The sequence below is a fragment of the Rhinolophus ferrumequinum genome, chromosome X (genome assembly GCF_004115265.2).
Source record: "Rhinolophus ferrumequinum isolate MPI-CBG mRhiFer1 chromosome X, mRhiFer1_v1.p, whole genome shotgun sequence".
In the NCBI taxonomy this organism is placed as follows: Eukaryota; Metazoa; Chordata; class Mammalia; order Chiroptera; family Rhinolophidae; genus Rhinolophus; species Rhinolophus ferrumequinum.
The window spans coordinates 37,866,451-37,883,707 of record NC_046284.1 but is presented as its reverse complement, the minus strand read 5'-3'; the positions used below and the strand labels follow the sequence as shown (position 1 = coordinate 37,883,707).

Below are 17,257 nucleotides of genomic sequence, written 5' to 3'. Positions count from 1 at the left end.
GGTGATGGAAAGAGAACTGACTCTGGGTGGTGAACACACAATGGGATTTATAGATTATGTTATACAGAATTATACACCTGAAATATATGTAACTTTACTAACGATTGCCACCCCAATAAACTTTAATTTAAAAAAAAAGAAGAAAAAAAATGTGGTGTGTGTGTGTGTGTGTGTGTGTGTGTGTGAGAGAGAGAGAGAGAGAGAGAGAGAGAGAGAGAGAGAGAGAGTCAACTCTTATCATTCAACACTGAATGGCTTTGGAAATTTGTTTTGTGGTAGGTTTGATAATATTTCTTAAAAATTCAACCTAAAATTACAAGGTAAACAGTGCTTATATAGAAAACTTATACTGTGGTAAAGTCATTTGAATAGCAACTAACACCATTCGAATTAATATCAGGCTGCTTTACACACTTCCCATGCTGTCAAAAGTTAAAATAGGTGCAAGATCTCTATTTCCACCCAAAATTTCAGTGGATATATATCCAAGCTCAAACAATAGTTCCAGCAGCTTTTTTCAGACTTCTATGCAAATATAAAGGAAATTTCCATATTTTAAACCCACTTAACTGTGTAACTGAGGAACTTCCACATAAACTTCAATTGGAAGTGATTAATCTAAAATGTAATGACTTGCTAAAAGGCAAGTATGGAGAGACAAATCTAATTTTGTAAATGCCTAAGAGATGAATATGTGCAATTGAAATCATATGCTTATGGATTGATAGCAGTATTTGGAAGTTCCACTCTCATGGATTGATATTATTATTTCCCAATATCTGTGTGAAAAGACATTTGCAAGATAAACTGTGTAAAACGTCATTACAGATCAGTAGATTAATGTATACAATCAATTTTGATGACAGAGAACAGTAACTTTGTATCCCACTAATGCAAAATGTTATTCTCCCCAAAGAATTCCATTTTTTCTCACTAATAGACATATATTATAAAAAATGGTTTGCAATTATTATAATTTTAATTTCAGCAATTTATTCAATTTTAGTTTCCGTATAATTTTATTTACGGAAATTTGTTTTTTCTCTTGTTATATAAGTATCCATAGAATGGGCTGAAATTTACCTCTGAGTTATTCTAAACCCAAAATATTTACTCTCTGCCCTTTACAGCAGTGTAGCCAACCCAGGATACCTCTATATTGGCCTACTATAGTTTTTCGGCAATCGCAAAATTACAAGGGCAGGACTGGTGTGGGCCTGGAGGTAACTCAGGACCGTAAGGACTCAAAGAACAGTCAGGCGATTGCGAGCCATCCTAGAACCTAAGGGCCTTAGCCATTCATTGGACGCCCAGCACGTCAATCCTCACTTCTCAACAAATGGGCTTGGAGCTTGTGAGGAGGGGCACAACCCTTTGTTGACTCTTCTGGCCCCGCCCCCGCGTTACCGGTCTCACGGAATCTTTCCCGCCTTATCCACCACCGTCTGAGGCCGTGGTGGTGGGTTCCTGACATTAGCTCCCCGCCTTTCTCGACGTGGGGCCTCCTCAGGCACCACCAGAGACTGTTGCCTCCTCAACTGCCGGCTCCTCTGCCACCCCATCTACCTCGCGTCAGGCCCCACTGCCCACCTTAGCGGCAGCCACCTCGGTCAGTGGGCACCATCTTGGCTGTCTTCACCACACCCGGATCACTGCCGGGTTGAGGTACTGCCTGGTGCCATGTCTGCCACAGGGGGTGGAAACCCGGCTGCAGGGGATGGAAACCCGGGCCCAGGTGGCCAGGAGAGCCCCATGGGCGTGGCGGGAACATGGGTCGTCAGTGACTCGGGGCCTCACGGGGGCGATGGCGATGTGATAGGGGCGGCTGGAGTCGCAGGGGCCGCTGGGGGCCTGGGGCAGGAAGAGGGTGGGCAGGCGGCCGACCAGGCCATGGCCAGAGCCCTGGAGAGCGGGAGCAGCGAGGAAGACTCCGACATCGGGCCTGCAGATGAGGGGGAGGAGAACATGTCGGGGCACCGAAACCTGGTGATGGATGCCCGCCAGTTCCCCATGGTGGGCTTCCGCTTCATATTCCTGGATTTGGTGCACTCACTGCTGTACCGCATCTACTACAACCACCACATCCTCGTGCGGCCCCGTGGCGGTCGCGTGGGGATGCATGTTGGGCCTCGGATGGCCCAAGGCGCGGCTCAGTTGCCCGCGCTCCCCTCGTGGGAGGGCCCGGGAGAGAATGCCGTGGCCCAGGAGCGTGAGGGCCCAGGAGAGGGGGCCACGGCCCAAGAGCCCGAGGACCAGCCCGAGGCTGAGGCCGAGGCCAAGGAGGAGCCTGCGCAGGAAGCCGCAGCCTGGGAAGGTGAGGAGCAGGCACCAGGGTCTGGGAGGCCCCAGAGCCGGGGAGGCTGCACTGTGGGCGGGCAGCGAGGGTGCACTGGCCCGCCACACTCATTCAGGTGGGTCAGGGCCCTCAAAAAACTGCAGCCCGAATGGGCCAAAGGAAAAGCCCAATTCCATAAAGACCTTTCCCGTTTTGAGAAAAAAATATGCTGCCCTGTACCAACCTCTGGTAAGAAATCTGAGCTCATCAGTGCAGTTCATGGCCCACAGACAAATGTCCAAAGGGGATAGGTATGTTCTGGAGGGAGGAGGGGGAGCATATGGAGGGGTAACCTGAAGGAAAAGAACAGGCAAATGGCATGTCTCATGTTTGGTTCATGACTTTTAAAAATGTCAAGATTCTTAGAAAATTGATCCCCAAACATTATGAACGGAAGGGGAGCACTTGGTAAAAATGAAATATTCGGGGTTGAGAAACTAAGGAGCTTCAGCATAGAATTTGTCACTTAGGCAAAAATATTTTCGCAGGAAACTTCTGACCAAAACATACAGAATGCATCAGGTCCTGATGATTCTGATCCCTTTTTCTCTGAAGGGCCAGAAGTAATGCGCAGCACAGGGTGGCAGGTTTACTGGAAAAACAGAAATAGTGTCACTGTGAAAAGGATCAAGCAGCAAAAATATGAGGGCCATGGAAATGTTGTATTAACCAGTAGAAAGGTGCTCAGCTGTTCTTTTCCTAGTTATTTCTCTCCTTTTGCTTCTCCTGAGGGTGGAGTAGTGGATGTTCCCATTTGTTATCAATTGGGATTTTTTTTTTATCTGTGAATGTCTGGTCCCAAAATCTGTATTATTATTCTTCACTAAAGAAACAACTAAATACCAGCATGAAAACTCTGAGGAAGAGGCCCAAGATGCTGAAAGTAAGGAAGGAAAAACGGAGTTTAACAAAAAACAAGAAGGACCCGAAAAGGATGTGGACCCAGCAGAGAATGGGCCTGGAAATCTCAGGTATCTGTGTATAGCTTTTAATATCACCCAATCATTCCTGGCATTTACCTGTTACTGACAGCTTTATTTTTATTTTATTTAATTCTCCTAATAAATTAAGAGAAAGTTTGTTTAAAATTAGTTAAAAATTCAATTTTACCTACTTAGAATGTTAGTAGAATACTCATATACCTAACAATATAAAATGCCTTATGTACTGAAATATACTTCATGGCTCCTCATTTGTTCTTATGAGGTCTTCATCTTCTACCTGTAAGACTACTAACAAATGGTAAATGTATCAATATCCAAGGCCAATATGACGTTAGAAAACAGTTACTAGAAGCAGCAGTGAAAGTACTGGTCTGTACATTAGTTGTGCCTTCATTACTTGGCCACAGGAATGCGATTTCCTGTACTAACTAGGAGACAAGTCCTTTTAGAATGTAACTACTTACAAATAGCAAAAATAATTTCAAGCATGACCACATTTAATGATTAATACCTAATAATTCATTTGGTTGTAGATTTTTGTATTTCATGACAGTCAAAAGAAAAGAAACTTAGTCATACTATGATTATTGTTTATCACTGAACTGGTAATTAAATCTCAAGGTATATGTTATTTTTTAGTATATTTAAATGATTAACATTTTTTCTTTTTTTTGTGCTTTCACAGCTGTGTAATTTCTAATAACAGCCGTTTTCTCATAGGGGAGATAGGGAAACTGAGGGTCTGGGAGGGTAAGGGAGTATCATTTATGGAATGAGTACAGGCTTTTAAGGTGCAGAGATTTATTTAAATCTCAGAATGGCCACTCATGGAAAAAAGAAAAAGTATTTATGGTATTAGGCAAGAGGAACATAAGGCTGGTATGATCACATGATTGAAGCCATCGGTTATAGGAAGGAGCACCCTATATCCAAAACTGCATGTTACGATTACCAGACATTTGGTCCTGTCCAAAATGTCCATGGAAACATTTGGTCCATGACAAAAGGTCCGTAATATTTAAATACCACTTTTCTGCAAGATTTGAGCCCTGACCCCATGTACCATTACCAGCTAGGCTACTGAGGCAGGAAATGTTATTATTGGCAATACAGCCACAGTACAATTATTGGACCAATAAAACATGATGGCATTTTTAGGTATTAGTCCTGTTAACCAAAAGTGTAAATAAACTACGGGCTATTTGAACCCAGGATATTTTCTAAGCATGAACATTTTAGACAAGACCAAATATCAAGGACCTTTTAGCTGAGGTCCTTGGATAAACCAAATGTCCCTATGGATGTTTTGGATGAGACCAAATATCCTGCAAGGCAGGTTACAAGAGGGAAGTGTGTTCTCTACTTGTTGCAATATAGCACACAAATGCAACAGATACACATAGAGCGGACAATTTACTTAGATTTAGGAAGTCACTGATGCTGGTTAATGCTGTGTAATTGTTCATTTTCTCTCATTTCATCTTGCAGCTGGAAGGAATAGAAAGCAAATGGAGAAAGAAGAATCGTTGTTCACTCTTTTTAGGTTTTTCATTTACCAGAAGCCCGTGGGAATTTTATTAAATACTGGTATCATTCCGAAGTTCGTCACCCAAAAAATACTATTTAGTGACATCTGACTTTTACCTTTTATGGATATATTTCACAGCATTTGTTGTAGTTAAAAATAAGTTTGTTTTAAATTAGTAAACTGAAATGCAGGCAGATTTTATTTAGATAAATAATTCTGAATCAAATCTCTCTCATACCTCTTTGTTTTGGCCTACTTTACCTTCATGGAAAGGTATCACTTTCCACCATTTTGTAAGCCTGTTTAAATTATTATATTGCAGGCAAAATAAAAGTTTTAAATGCCAAGTTTCAAACAATTTTAGTAAAGAGAGAGATGGAGATCAAGCATATAGAGCTGCTCGGTCCACCATGTTAGTCACTAGCCATTTGTGGCTACTGAGCACTTGAAATATGCCTAGTCTGATTTGAGATGTGCTGTAAGTACATAAAATGTTACATATCTCACTAATAAATTTTATACTGATTACCTGTTGAAATGATAATATATTGAATTTAAATATACTATTAAAATTAATTTACCCATTTCTTTTTTTTTAATGCGGCTACCAGAAAACTTAAAATTACCCATGTGACATGCATTGTATGTCTACTAGACAGCGCGGCTCTAGAGCACGGTTTTGAAGGAAACCTCATGGGTGGCCCAGCTTGCCTGAAGGCCAGAAGGTGCTGCTGAGCCTGGGCCCCAATACTGATTTGGAGTAGTGGTTCTCAGAGTTTGGTCCCCAAAACAGCATCATAAGCATCACCCAGGAATCCTTAGGCCCCACCCAAGACCTACTCACTGAAACTCTGAGGGAAGGCCCAACAATCTTTCTTAACAAGACTTCCAGGGGATTCTGATGCAGCTAAGGTTTGAAAAGCAATGGTTTAAAGCCACAGAGGAAGAAGCTGAGACTCACTTATGGTAGGACCAGCCTTAATTCACTGGCTTGGGACTGTTGCAAGTAAACTGAACAGGATGACAAGGGCTGGACTGGGGAAGAGATGAGAACTCACAGGGACCGAGACACAGAGTATGATTGGATGACGGCAGCAGAAAAATGAATAAGGGAGAAAAGCTGGTTCCAGGAGACTACAAACATAATACCATGTATATGAAGTCTAAAAAACATGGAAAATGGTCACTATATATTGATTGTGGATACAAATATCTGGAGTAAAGAGCATGCATATGGGAGATGCATACAAACATAACATGTGGGAAAGATAAACATCTCATTTAGAATGATGGTTACCTCTTGGGGAAAGAAAGGGAGGGGGGTTCTATTGGAGAGGGCTCCACAATGGGCTTCAGCTGTATTTATAATGTTACATTTCTTAAACTGGGTGGTGAGTACATTGATGTAGATAGTATTAATCTCTATACATTTGTGTAGGTCTGAAATATTTCCTAATAAAAAAATGAGAAAAATTAAAAAAAAAGGAAAGGAAGAGAATGGGCTTAATCTCTACGCTGTTTAGGGGTGGGGAAAGGGTGAAGTCATATTTGACCAGAGGATCAGTGAAGGGGCAGGCCTGGGGCCTTGAGACTAGTGGCCTTTTTTTTGCATTTAGTTAGATAAGTGCTCTCTTGGTCGCACTGATTGATACCTTCTCTGATGTTCTGTGTAACACATCTCATATCCTAACATATTAGCATTATTTACTTGAGGTGAAATTCACTTAAAATTAACCACTTAAAAGTCAACAATTCAGTGACATTCACCATTTTGTGCAACCACTACTTCTTCCAAAATATTTTCATTACCCCAAAATCCTGTACCCATTAAGCAGTCACTCCCCATCTCCCCATCCTCCTAGCTCCTGGCAATCACCAATCTGCTTTCCATCTCTATGAACTTATTCTGGGCACTTCATAAAAATGAAATCATACAATATGTGAACTTCTGTGTCTGGCTTCTTTCACTTAGCAGTTTTCAAGATTCATCCATGTTGTAGCATGTTATCAGTACTTCATTCCTTTTTATGGCTGAATAATATTCTGTATGAATGTACCAAATTTGTTTATCCATCCTTTCACTGATGGACATTTGCATTATTTCTACCTTCTGGGTATTGAGAATAGTGCTTCTATGAACATTCACCATTCATCCAAGTATTTGAGAATATATATATATATATCCCCAACCCCTGACCACCTGAATGGTTGGGACCATAAAAGGTTTCACCTTTCGCAAAGCCCTAGGCACCGAGTTTTTCACTTAGTAGGTGTTCCACTAATGCCTGTTAAAATGAAGCAAACTTACCACTTCCACAATCTTTTTTGTCACCAGTATTGACATTTTAAAATGTATTATGTATTCCTTATGTCTAGAACCACATGGTGAGACAGAAAGGTACAAGCCCCTTATAATCACTACCTAAAACAAAAGGGCAAGTCAATAGACAGTTTTCCATATAGTGTGATTTGAACACCTTCAAATTGATTCTGATTTGTTAGTATTTATTGTATAAGTTGATACTATGTTATTGCTTTCAGACGCAGGCAAGAGGAACCTCTGTCCTGAGCTCCATGCTTTAGAGGCTCCACTTTGGTCCTCTTCCAACCATGCATGCCCCTCCCTACAGGAAAAAGGGGTGTGCCCCTGCTAGCCCATGCTCCTGGTACCTGGCACCTCTGAACAGTCCCAAGTCTGCTTCCAGGGCCTACATGCTCCTCTTGGAGCTGACCTTGGGAGGGCTGACTGCACTACTGGGGTATGTGCCCCCAGGCCTAAGGGTAGTGGTGGTATATGCCCAGAACAGGTGTTGTGGTCTAGCCTAGGTACAGGGGCAGGGGCAAGGGGGCAGCTCTTCCCATACCACTGAAGCAGGATTTAAAAGAGTTTGAAAATTCTAAATCCCAACCTGGACTTTTAGGTGGTTATGAAGGTACATTTGTCCTAGAAGGAGATACAACTTATTTAATAGTTGATTAGTTTATTTAAACATTTCAAATATTTTTATACATATGGTATGTGGATCCCTAACTGAATTATTTTTCTGAACCCTACAAATATTACAAATGTTACAGGAGTGCCATGTTAAATATCTGATCTATCACCCCTTCCCCTTGTTCACTCCACGTTACACTGTTACCTGAGCACAGTGGAGCCCTTTCCTTTTGTCATGCAGGGTGACAGGCAGGGTCTCTTCTGGGGTCTCTAGTCCCACTCCCCGCATAAGAACGCAGGATATGGTGAGGCCAAAAAGGAGCACCCACGGAACCATAGATAGGGGGATTATACTACCATATTCTCGCTGGTGGCTGGAGACACAGGAAGCAAGAGCCACACTATCTACAACCTGCCGTCCACTTCTCTCTGCCAACCCACCTCACTTGCTAGCTGCAACCCGCTGTGCTAACTGCAATCCACTTTTGCTAGCTCAGCCACCATCTTCTTGCTAGCCCCCATTTTCTGCTAGTGTAGCCACGGCAGTTATATTAGTGCCCAATGGCTCACTGGTTACAGCTGACGGCCAACTAGCCACAGCCGATGGCCATCCAATCACAGTTGATGGCCATTTACTACACGAGCCAGCACCTTTCCATGTGAGGCCAAGAGCCTGGAAACTGCACTCCTAACTCTTTCCCCACACCGTTTGATAATGGTTTGTTCCAGTAGCACCATATTGCTATACGACTTAGACCTAGTCCCTGGGCCAGGATGGAGTACAAGCACTATCTTGCCCCCTCTACTCACCCCCATGAGAGTTGTCTCTCCCACCAGTCTCTTTGCTCCCCAGGTGTTTCCACAGATGAAAACCTCCTCTTCAATACCACGCCCCCACAAATACCCAAGAGAGGTCATCAGCTTGGTTAGGCACACCTGTGTACAGGCCCTTTCTGTGTCACACACCCTGTTAAGATCATTTTGTTTTTCTGACAACCCTCAGGTTTGAACTGTCAACATCCTATTTGATTTCCCTCCCCTGTGACAGACAGAGATGGACTACAGAACAGGCTTTATTGAATTTATTTGCTTTACATACAGCAAAAATCAAGAATGCTAAAAGAAGCTGAAAACATCAGAATGTACCTCTAGGCATTAAAAAGAAACTTAACCTCTACTTAAAAACAGAATTTTATTATTAACTGTGGAAAATAAATTGCTAATGGAGAGTTCTTAGAGTGGGAATAACTTAATAGTGGTCCACCCTGAGGAAAGGGGGAAAAGAGGTATAACAAATAATCTAGATGATTACCGGGCTAAAGGGCATCTACCTTAATTAACTATTCACTGTGGGAATACAAAGAATATCAAACTCAATCAATCAAAAACCTAGCATTATCAAAAAGGCAAAGATGCAGTATCAGGAAAAATAGATGTTTTATAAAGAAAATGCAAAATCCAGCATATGATTGTACAATGTCACATACCATCAGCAAAACGAAGCATCAAGTGTTTAAATTAGCTCTGGCACCTCACTGCCTCTCTGAATTTTTTTTTTTTGAATGAGGCAACACCCTACTCAGAACTTAAAGGCACAGTTATATCTAGGCCTGCATTTCTGTTTAAGCAAAGTAGCGCAGAAGTGACAGAGGCAGATACAGTGAAAGGTATACTGAGAAGACCCATTTGGGCTCTCCTGAGAAAATTAGCTAGGTACTGTCCAGGCATCCAAAGGTTGCTCTCAGTGTTTGGTGTGTTTGGGGGATGGAATAGAGGGGAAAGACCTGGGGTGAGTGGTTCACTTGGGAGGTGGGGGCTATCGAAGTTAGTGACTTTTGAGGTGTATGCCTCTAGTAGTGAGAACAAGGAGAGGCTGATTTAATTACTTAAGGCTTCTGGTTAGCAGAAAGTTAATTGTTCTATGGCAGTTTTGCTTTGGGCTAAAATCTTGTAAAACAGTTTGCTGAGGTAAAGGGACAAGAAACTGGGCTACAGGGAGGTCTCCACCTTAAGGCTAGTGCCAGGGGTAAGAGCTCTCCAGTGGCCCCAGACTTCCCTCATGGAAGGCTTCTTGACTGAAACTAGAGCTTTTGGCATCTGTAGAACTTTGAATTTCAACAGGGCCTTAACTGCTTATAAAATAGGATATGTATTGTCTTGCGGGGCAGCCTGCGGGGTCTCAGCTCCCGCTCCCCACATAAGAACACAGGACATGGTGAGGCCAAAAAGGAACACCAACAGAGCCATAGATAGGGGAGTCACACCACTGTAGTCTCCCTGGCGGCTGGGTTGGAGACACAGGAAGCAGGAGCCACACGATCCATAACCCGCCGTCCATTTGTCTCTGCCAACCAACCTCACTTGCTAGCTGCAATCCACCTCTCTGCAATCCGCAATCCACACTTAGCCCTTGCCAGCCACCATCTGCTTGCTAGCCCCCATTTTCTGCTAGCGTAGCCACAGCAGTTATATTATTGGCCAATGGCTCACTAGTTACAGCTGACGGCCAGCTAGCCACAGCTGATGGCCATCCAATCACAGTTGATGGCCATTTACTACCTGAGTGAGCACCTTTCCACGTGAGGCCGAGAGCCTGGAAACTGGACTCCTGGCTCTGTCCCCACACTCCACCCCTACAGGGTCTTGCCTCACAATCTACGCGACATGCGTCTTCTGCGAGGAGCCCTGTGTGAGGAGCCTGGAGGTGAATGCAATATCCTGGACACAGCCAGGCTCTCTGGACACAGCCAGGGTTTCTCAGGGCACCGACACTCTCTCTGGGCACAGCCTGACTTCCTGGACACAGCCAAGGCTCTCAGGGTACTGCTACTCTCTCTGGGCATAGCCAGACTTCCTGGGTTCAGCCAGAGTTCTCACATGTTCTCAACGGCGGGTGGCCCGGTAGAGACACAAAAGCAAACATCCGCCAGTTCCACTACATGGTGGTACATTCCCAAACAAATAGTCAAGTGGTCCATTAAATTAGGGATAGAAGGCAATTCCCCATAGTCCATAGTCACTCCGCCAGGGCTGTCCTGGGGGTGAGGGACGACCTTGACCTCACCCGCATCTCCCACGGAGGACTCAGCAAGCCTTTCCTCCTGGGACAAGCCCCGCATCCAAGCTGCCTCAGGAAGCACTTCCCAGCCCCCAGGGCCGCAACGACCTTCGCTTTCTCCAGCCTGTGCTGGTTGGGGAACGGTCCACCCCTACACGGGGGTCCAGCTCTCCGGTAGCTGCACGGCTTTTCCTGTGCTGTTCGGAAACTTGCTTGCTGCTCCAGGTATCCGAGTGGGCAGTGGCCCTGGAGTAAGATGTCCACAACTCTAGTTGCCCACGGCAGCAGTGAACCACCAAAAGGAAGGCTACGCCTTCTATGGCCGAGAGGGTGGTGTGCCATCTGGAGGCTCGAGTCTCCCAGGAAGACCGTGCCTCCCGTTCCCAGCGCTGCTCTTCCTGGTCTTCCTGAGGCTGAGTGTTCATACGCACAAACTGCTCCACCGCCCTTTGGAGAGCTTTGGCTGGCACCATACCCTCCTCGCTGTGCCATTTGTTGTGCGGGGTGGCCTGCAGGGTCTCAGCTCCCGCTTCCCACATAAGAACACAGGACATGGTGAGGTCAAAAATGAACACCAACGGAGCCATAGATAGGGGAGTGACACCACTGTAGTCTTGCTGGCGGCTGGGTTGGAGACACAGGAAGCAGGAGCCACACAATCCGCAACCTGCCGTCCATTTGTCTCTGCCAACCAACCTCACTTGCTAGCTGCAATCCACCTCTCTGCAATCCGCAATCCACACTTAGCCCTTGCCAGCCACCATCTGCTTGCTAGCCCTCATTTTCTGCTAGCGTAGCCACGGCACTTATATTATTGGCCAATGGCTCCCTGGTTACAGCTGACGGCCAACTAGCCACAACTGATGGTCATCCAATCACAGTTGATGGCCATTAACTACCAGAGCCAGCACCTTTCCACATGAGTCCAAGAGCCTGGAAACTGCAGTCCTGGCTCTGTCCCCACAGTATGATACCTAGTACACTTCTGAGCAACTGGAGAGGGACACAGTGGCTTTGGGGCAAGAGGTCAAACACTGATGAACTAACCATCCAGAGGAGTTCTGCCTCATAAAAAGCTGCTCACTGCTGCCAGACCTGTGACAGGTTGACATGGGGCACATGCAAAGAGAGAGCTCAGTAGAAATTGCAGGCATTAAGTGTCCCCAAATATAGAGAAGTTGTTTCAAAGGGCACTGGCTTATTGGGGGACTGGCTGTGCAAAATGTTTCTTGGAGACCCAGAATTTTCACTTCCACCACCTCTTCTATGGTATTTCTCTGAAAATAAGACCTAGCCAGACATTCGGCTCTAATGGGTCTTTTGGAGCAAAAATTAATATAAGACCGGGTATTATATTAATTTTTGCTCCAAAAGACCCATTAGAGCCGATTGTCTGGCTAGGTCTTATTTTCGGGGAAACACAGTAGGGCCTTTTACAAAGCTTGGAGCAGCAACCAAAGAACTAAAACATTTAACAAGGCTGATAAAACCTAAAAGTCAGTCCTTGGGCCAAATCATCTGGACATTTCCACTAGAACTAATGTATTTGATCAAGGGAAATGACCCTTATCTTAGTTGCTCCAACAAAATGTTTTTGCTTTCTCCCTTCTAAAGCACAAAGCTAAACGTTTCCCAATTGTACAGCAGTGCAAACATTTATAGTTTTTTATAGAAGAAATGCTGGATTTTCAGATGCTCATAGTGACTACTGAACGTTAGGCTTTCATGGCATTTGCTTCATTCAAATAACTATTAACTTTAATTCCCATTTTAAGCCTCTTTTGCTTAATAAAAATGGTTACAGTAAATAAATCAGAACATGACATTAATACAGCTCTTGGCAATTATCACTTGAAATGCTGATGCTCCACCCAGGAGCTAGTTATTTCATGATTTCTGCTGTATGGCTCCATGCTTTGGCTTTCTTCTTAGCCAGGGAGAACCAGACTGGCTCAGCGGACTCTTGGAGCACGGCTGGGAGAGTTGAAGATCGTCTGGTTTCTTTTCTCGTGGCAGGCACTTGAAATATCTTCTGATCTTCAAATCCTACCAGAACCACAGCAAATAACACAGAAGCAGTAAGAAGCCCCAGAGGTACTGAGCTATGTTTATGGGATGCAATAAAAAGTTTCTTTCTTTCATGTTTACTCTGGTTTCTGAAACTCAGTGCATGGTCAATGCCATGGGTGGTATGGCAAAGGGATAAAATCAATATGGCTATGGCCAACAGGACCTGGGCATGGGAAGGCCTAAGAGAAAATGCCTAGAGCTGTAACTGCCAATCTTCAGGTGGTTGTTAGAAGAAACATATGTATGGTATCTGTTCAGTTTTTAAAATTTCAAATAAGGCAATATTCTTTTTGTTTTGCTAATCCATGATGTTGTGTGACATTAATGATGACAAAATAATAGCTCCACCCAGTAAAAGTCAATGTAAATAACACTGTACTAACTACTCTGATTGAACAGACTATCTCCCTATTCCCCAATTCTAGTCCTTCCCTCATCCTGTTTTCTGGTTGATTGACTTAACGGCTTAGACTCACCCATTGGCTCTCAACCATGACTACACATTAGAATCATCTAGAGCTCTTTTTAAAAATACCAATGGCCATGCTATTTCCTGAACTGAATGAATTAGGATCTCTAGCAACAGAGCCAGGGCCATCAGTAATTTTTAAAAAGCTCACCCGGTGATTCTAATGCACTGTGAGTTGAGAACCACTTGGCAGGAGTATAGTGCCTATGAGACTATTAATAGTTATGAGCCAGTCAGGTGCTGCTATTTCATGGCCAGAAAATGGGTTCTTACATTGTTAGTCTAATTTCTTCATGAGGGGGACTAAGGGAAAGGACAAAGGATTCAATATAAATCCATTCTCCCTACCACCTGTTCCTGCTGAAAAAAAATCCCTCTGGCATATAACTCTGCTGATGATACTACATTCTATTCTACCCCAGCACAGTGTTTTTTCAACTTTCAACATTTCCGGACCTCTCCTACCCCTGCTCAGAATACAGAGGGGCTGAAATAAGCCTTTTAAATAATTAAAAAATTCAATACCATTGGGCCTTTATAGTGGATTATTTTTAACAGTTTCATTGGGAATATAGAAAGTGAGAAAATGTTGCTTTGCTATGAACTGCAAAGTAGCTTGGTTCTTTCCTCTTGCATACCAGCCACAGGAATGTTTTAGTGAGTGATCACAACTTTGTGCCTACACAACTTCCTCGATGTGGTAAAACAGGCACCCACTCTGATAGTTACACACTGGACTTATAGTAGTCATAATGATAGGATTTTCCTAAAACAAGCTAATATCTGTATCTAATGGAAGAGCTATGAGAGAACCACGAAGCCGATTTGGACAGGGGGAGACATATTATCTGAGCTTGAAATTGCAGAAGTTTCACAGCATTCTTCCAGGACTATTTGGGGAGGGATATTGGGGGGGGGATGTTTTTACCTGCTTTGGTAGACTTAGGTAGCTTCATCTGTGCCATCTTCTCCTGTCTATTGACGTTGGAAGTGAAAATATTTCTCAGTTGGTTTTCAGCTCCCTTTAATACAAAAATGAAAATAGGAATCTTGTAAGTCCTGACATGAAAACAGAAAATTACTTATTCAGATCACAAGGTGTAAGCCCTGTCCTGGGTCTTATGGGTTCATCACTAATCAAAAGGAGAGAGAGAGGGAGAGAGGGAGAGAGGGAGAGAGGGAGAGAGAGAGAGAGAGAGAGAGAGAGAGAGAGAGAGAGAGAGAAGGAAAGAAATGGCACTGAGAGCACATTGGTTCAGAATTTAGGTTCACAAAACCTAAGCTGGTTCAAGTTTACCACCTTTTAGATCTGGAAGAAAGGTTGTCTAATCATACAAATAGTGTGAACAGCTTAACGTGAGTTATTTAACTTGAGAGCACCCTTTTCTTTATACCTAGCACTTAACAGCAAGCTAACAGAATGTGATGGTTACACACAAATCTTGTCAATTAATTGAAGTGAGTTCCATAAGATTTCTACTTAGCAAAACTCGTTGACATCTGACTTGCACTCCTTGCATTAGAAAACAATATAACTATAGGTCTTTTAAAAATTACAGTTTAAGCTTTTCAAATTAATCTCTCCACAACTGGTTTAAATTAATGAGTTTATATACCCTAGTGTATTTACCCTTGACAAAACCTTTAACCAAAGTGAACTTTGCCCCTGTATGATCCTGCTCCCATAAAAATACTAATGATGAAAATAAAAAGATCTTTAAAGCAAAGAGTTAAACAGATCTTCATACGATCCTTCAACAAGTTCAGTAAACACTTAAAAATATAGGAACTTAGACATATATCTTGATATGTAAATTTGATGTTTTCTTTAGTCAGTTTTCTGCAGTTTTGACAAGAAGGGTTCTCATTCCAACACTTCCAAAGACATTGCAAATGGGACATTGGAAGCAAGACATCATCCCATCATCCCTGATTCACATGTGGTACTATTAGCCTAGTCCATCACATAACTTTTCTTTTCAATCTATAGGGAGGTGCCACACCAAACCAAATCAATATGTAGAAACCCAAACATCAATCAATTACCTTTATTTATATAAAGGTAAATCTTTATATACTCCCAGGAAAAGGTGCCCAGAAATGAAATGTTAAATGAAAAATAGTACATATCATTTGATTCCTTTTATATTTTCTTAAATATATATACATACTTATAGGCATAAAATATTTATAAAGATAATTACCCGACTCTTACCCCAGTGGTTACCTTTGGGGTTTTTTTTTAATGACTTACTCCTTATTTCTCAACCAATTTCATGGAATCCTGCTCTAGAATGTGTAGGATAAGATTTGATTTACAGAATTTTCTCATATTCATTACTTTTCACAAATCTTTTAAGAGCACAGAGTGGGGAACATTTGTTTGAGTACAGAGCCAGTCTTTTCCCCTGAACATTCCCCCTGTCTTGATTAATGCAACCAAAGAGGTGGAGACCTGCATGCCTGGCAAAGTTCCCAATGCCAGCTTAATCAATTGGCTCCAGCAACCTTTTGAAGTGTTTTGTGTGATCTGTCCCAGGTCCTACCCCATATTTAGGCTTCATAGCCTCAGCCTTAGCTCCAGCTGTATTCTTGGTTTCCAGTTCTTTCATAGGAATGTGGGCCGGAAAATTCTTCTGTCTCTGCTTTACCATAGTTATCCAAGCTGGTTCCGACGTGGTATAATCTGATTGTTGACCAGGAGCCTTTCCTAAGAAAGGAACGAAAGGAGTTAGAATGGAAGCAAGGCAGGCAGGGTCTTGAGCCTGGCTAGGGTCCACCCACAATAATTCCCCAGAGGGATCCTTGTTAATTACCAAATGAAAATAAACAGATATCACACAGAGAATGGCCTCCTTCTTTTGTGCCCTCCCCACAACCTGGCAAGGCAAGAGTTTCTTGGGTAGATAAGAAGCTATACTTCAGAGTTTGCATCCTGTCCTCTTACTGGTCCCTTTTCCGCCTTTGTCCACCCTTCCTTCTATCTCCAAATCATGGTATGACAATGGTTTCCAGGTGAGCTGGGAAAATTCCCAGGAGGCCAGAGGCTCAGGCCATTGATGTCATTCCTCTAACTCAAATGAAAATCTTATAGTATTTGTTACTTCATAGTTCCTCATGCAAGCATGTAGTTATGTGGGTGTGGTTATAGGCATATACAAAACTATGAGTCTGAAGGTACAAAGGTTTTTAAAGAGATTAGTGCTCAAAAAAAAAGCTCTAGTTCCAGACCAAGCAGCTAAGCTCTAGAACTGGCTCTAGACCAAGGAGCTAAGATGGTGCAATAGGCGGGCACTGTACCAACTGCCTCCCAGGATCACACCAAAATTACAAATAAATTATATAACAATCAACCTCGAGATTCGTCTGAACTCTAGCTGAACAGAACCACTAAAACTAAGGATTTAAAGAAGAAGCCACATCAAGACTGCAGGGGGCCCTCTGGAAACTAATCATTGGACTTGAGGTCACATGATGGCAGAGTTTGCCTATGGAACAGGGAAATATTGTCTCTCAATTACTGTCCAAAGATTATCTGTGGGGATCACTATCTTTACTTTGCCATCACTCAGTTTTTGGTGTCCATATGGTCATCCTTGGAATTTCCCTCATAACCAAACTGATTCCTGATATACATATTGACAGAATTACTTAATATGAATAATGTCCAGTGTGGAAAGGACATGGAGGAATGCCAACTCTCCAAAATTGTTGGTTACCTGTACCACTTGGGCTGTGTTCTTCAGAACAACAGGGAGGACAAATCTATGCTGATGCTGAAGTGAAAGACAGGAAGAATTGGATGATGGTGTGGAAAAGATGGTGCTGAGAAACTTCCTGGATATCTCAGGATGGCTTCTAACTACTTAACCTGTGGTTTGCAAAAGAAGGATCCGAAGCTGATGAAGAAGGGCTGCA

General features: G+C 43.1%; 2 protein-coding genes across 2 annotated transcripts in view; one reads left to right on the top strand and one right to left on the bottom strand.

The window, feature by feature from the left end:
- Positions 1-1,680: 1,680 nt before the first annotated feature.
- On the top strand, positions 1,681-4,780 carry CT47C1 (cancer/testis antigen family 47 member C1). Its single transcript, XM_033130674.1, has 3 exons — positions 1,681-2,314; positions 3,165-3,306; positions 4,768-4,780. The coding sequence occupies exons 1-3, from the start codon at positions 1,681-1,683 to the stop codon at positions 4,778-4,780; spliced, it is 789 nt and encodes a 262-aa protein (XP_032986565.1).
- Positions 4,781-12,175: 7,395 nt separating this feature from the next.
- The window catches only part of KIAA1210 (KIAA1210 ortholog), a 114,683-nt gene continuing 109,601 nt past the window's right edge, over positions 12,176-17,257 (bottom strand). The window contains exons 9-11 of the mRNA XM_033116819.1: positions 15,886-16,049; positions 14,268-14,361; positions 12,176-12,846 (exon numbers count right to left, since the gene is read on the bottom strand). Of these exons, the coding sequence (XP_032972710.1) occupies positions 12,683-12,846; positions 14,268-14,361; positions 15,886-16,049 (422 nt within the window). The 3' untranslated portion in view covers positions 12,176-12,682. The remainder of the gene's footprint in view (positions 12,847-14,267; positions 14,362-15,885; positions 16,050-17,257) is intronic.

Coding starts and splice junctions, on each gene's coding strand:
- CT47C1 (XM_033130674.1), top strand. CDS start 1,681: ATGTCTGCCACAGGGGGTGGAAACCCGGCTGCAGGGGATGGAAACCCG. Junction 2,315..3,164: donor GGAAGCCGCAGCCTGGGAAG/GTGAGGAGCAGG, acceptor TCTTCACTAAAG/AAACAACTAAATACCAGCAT.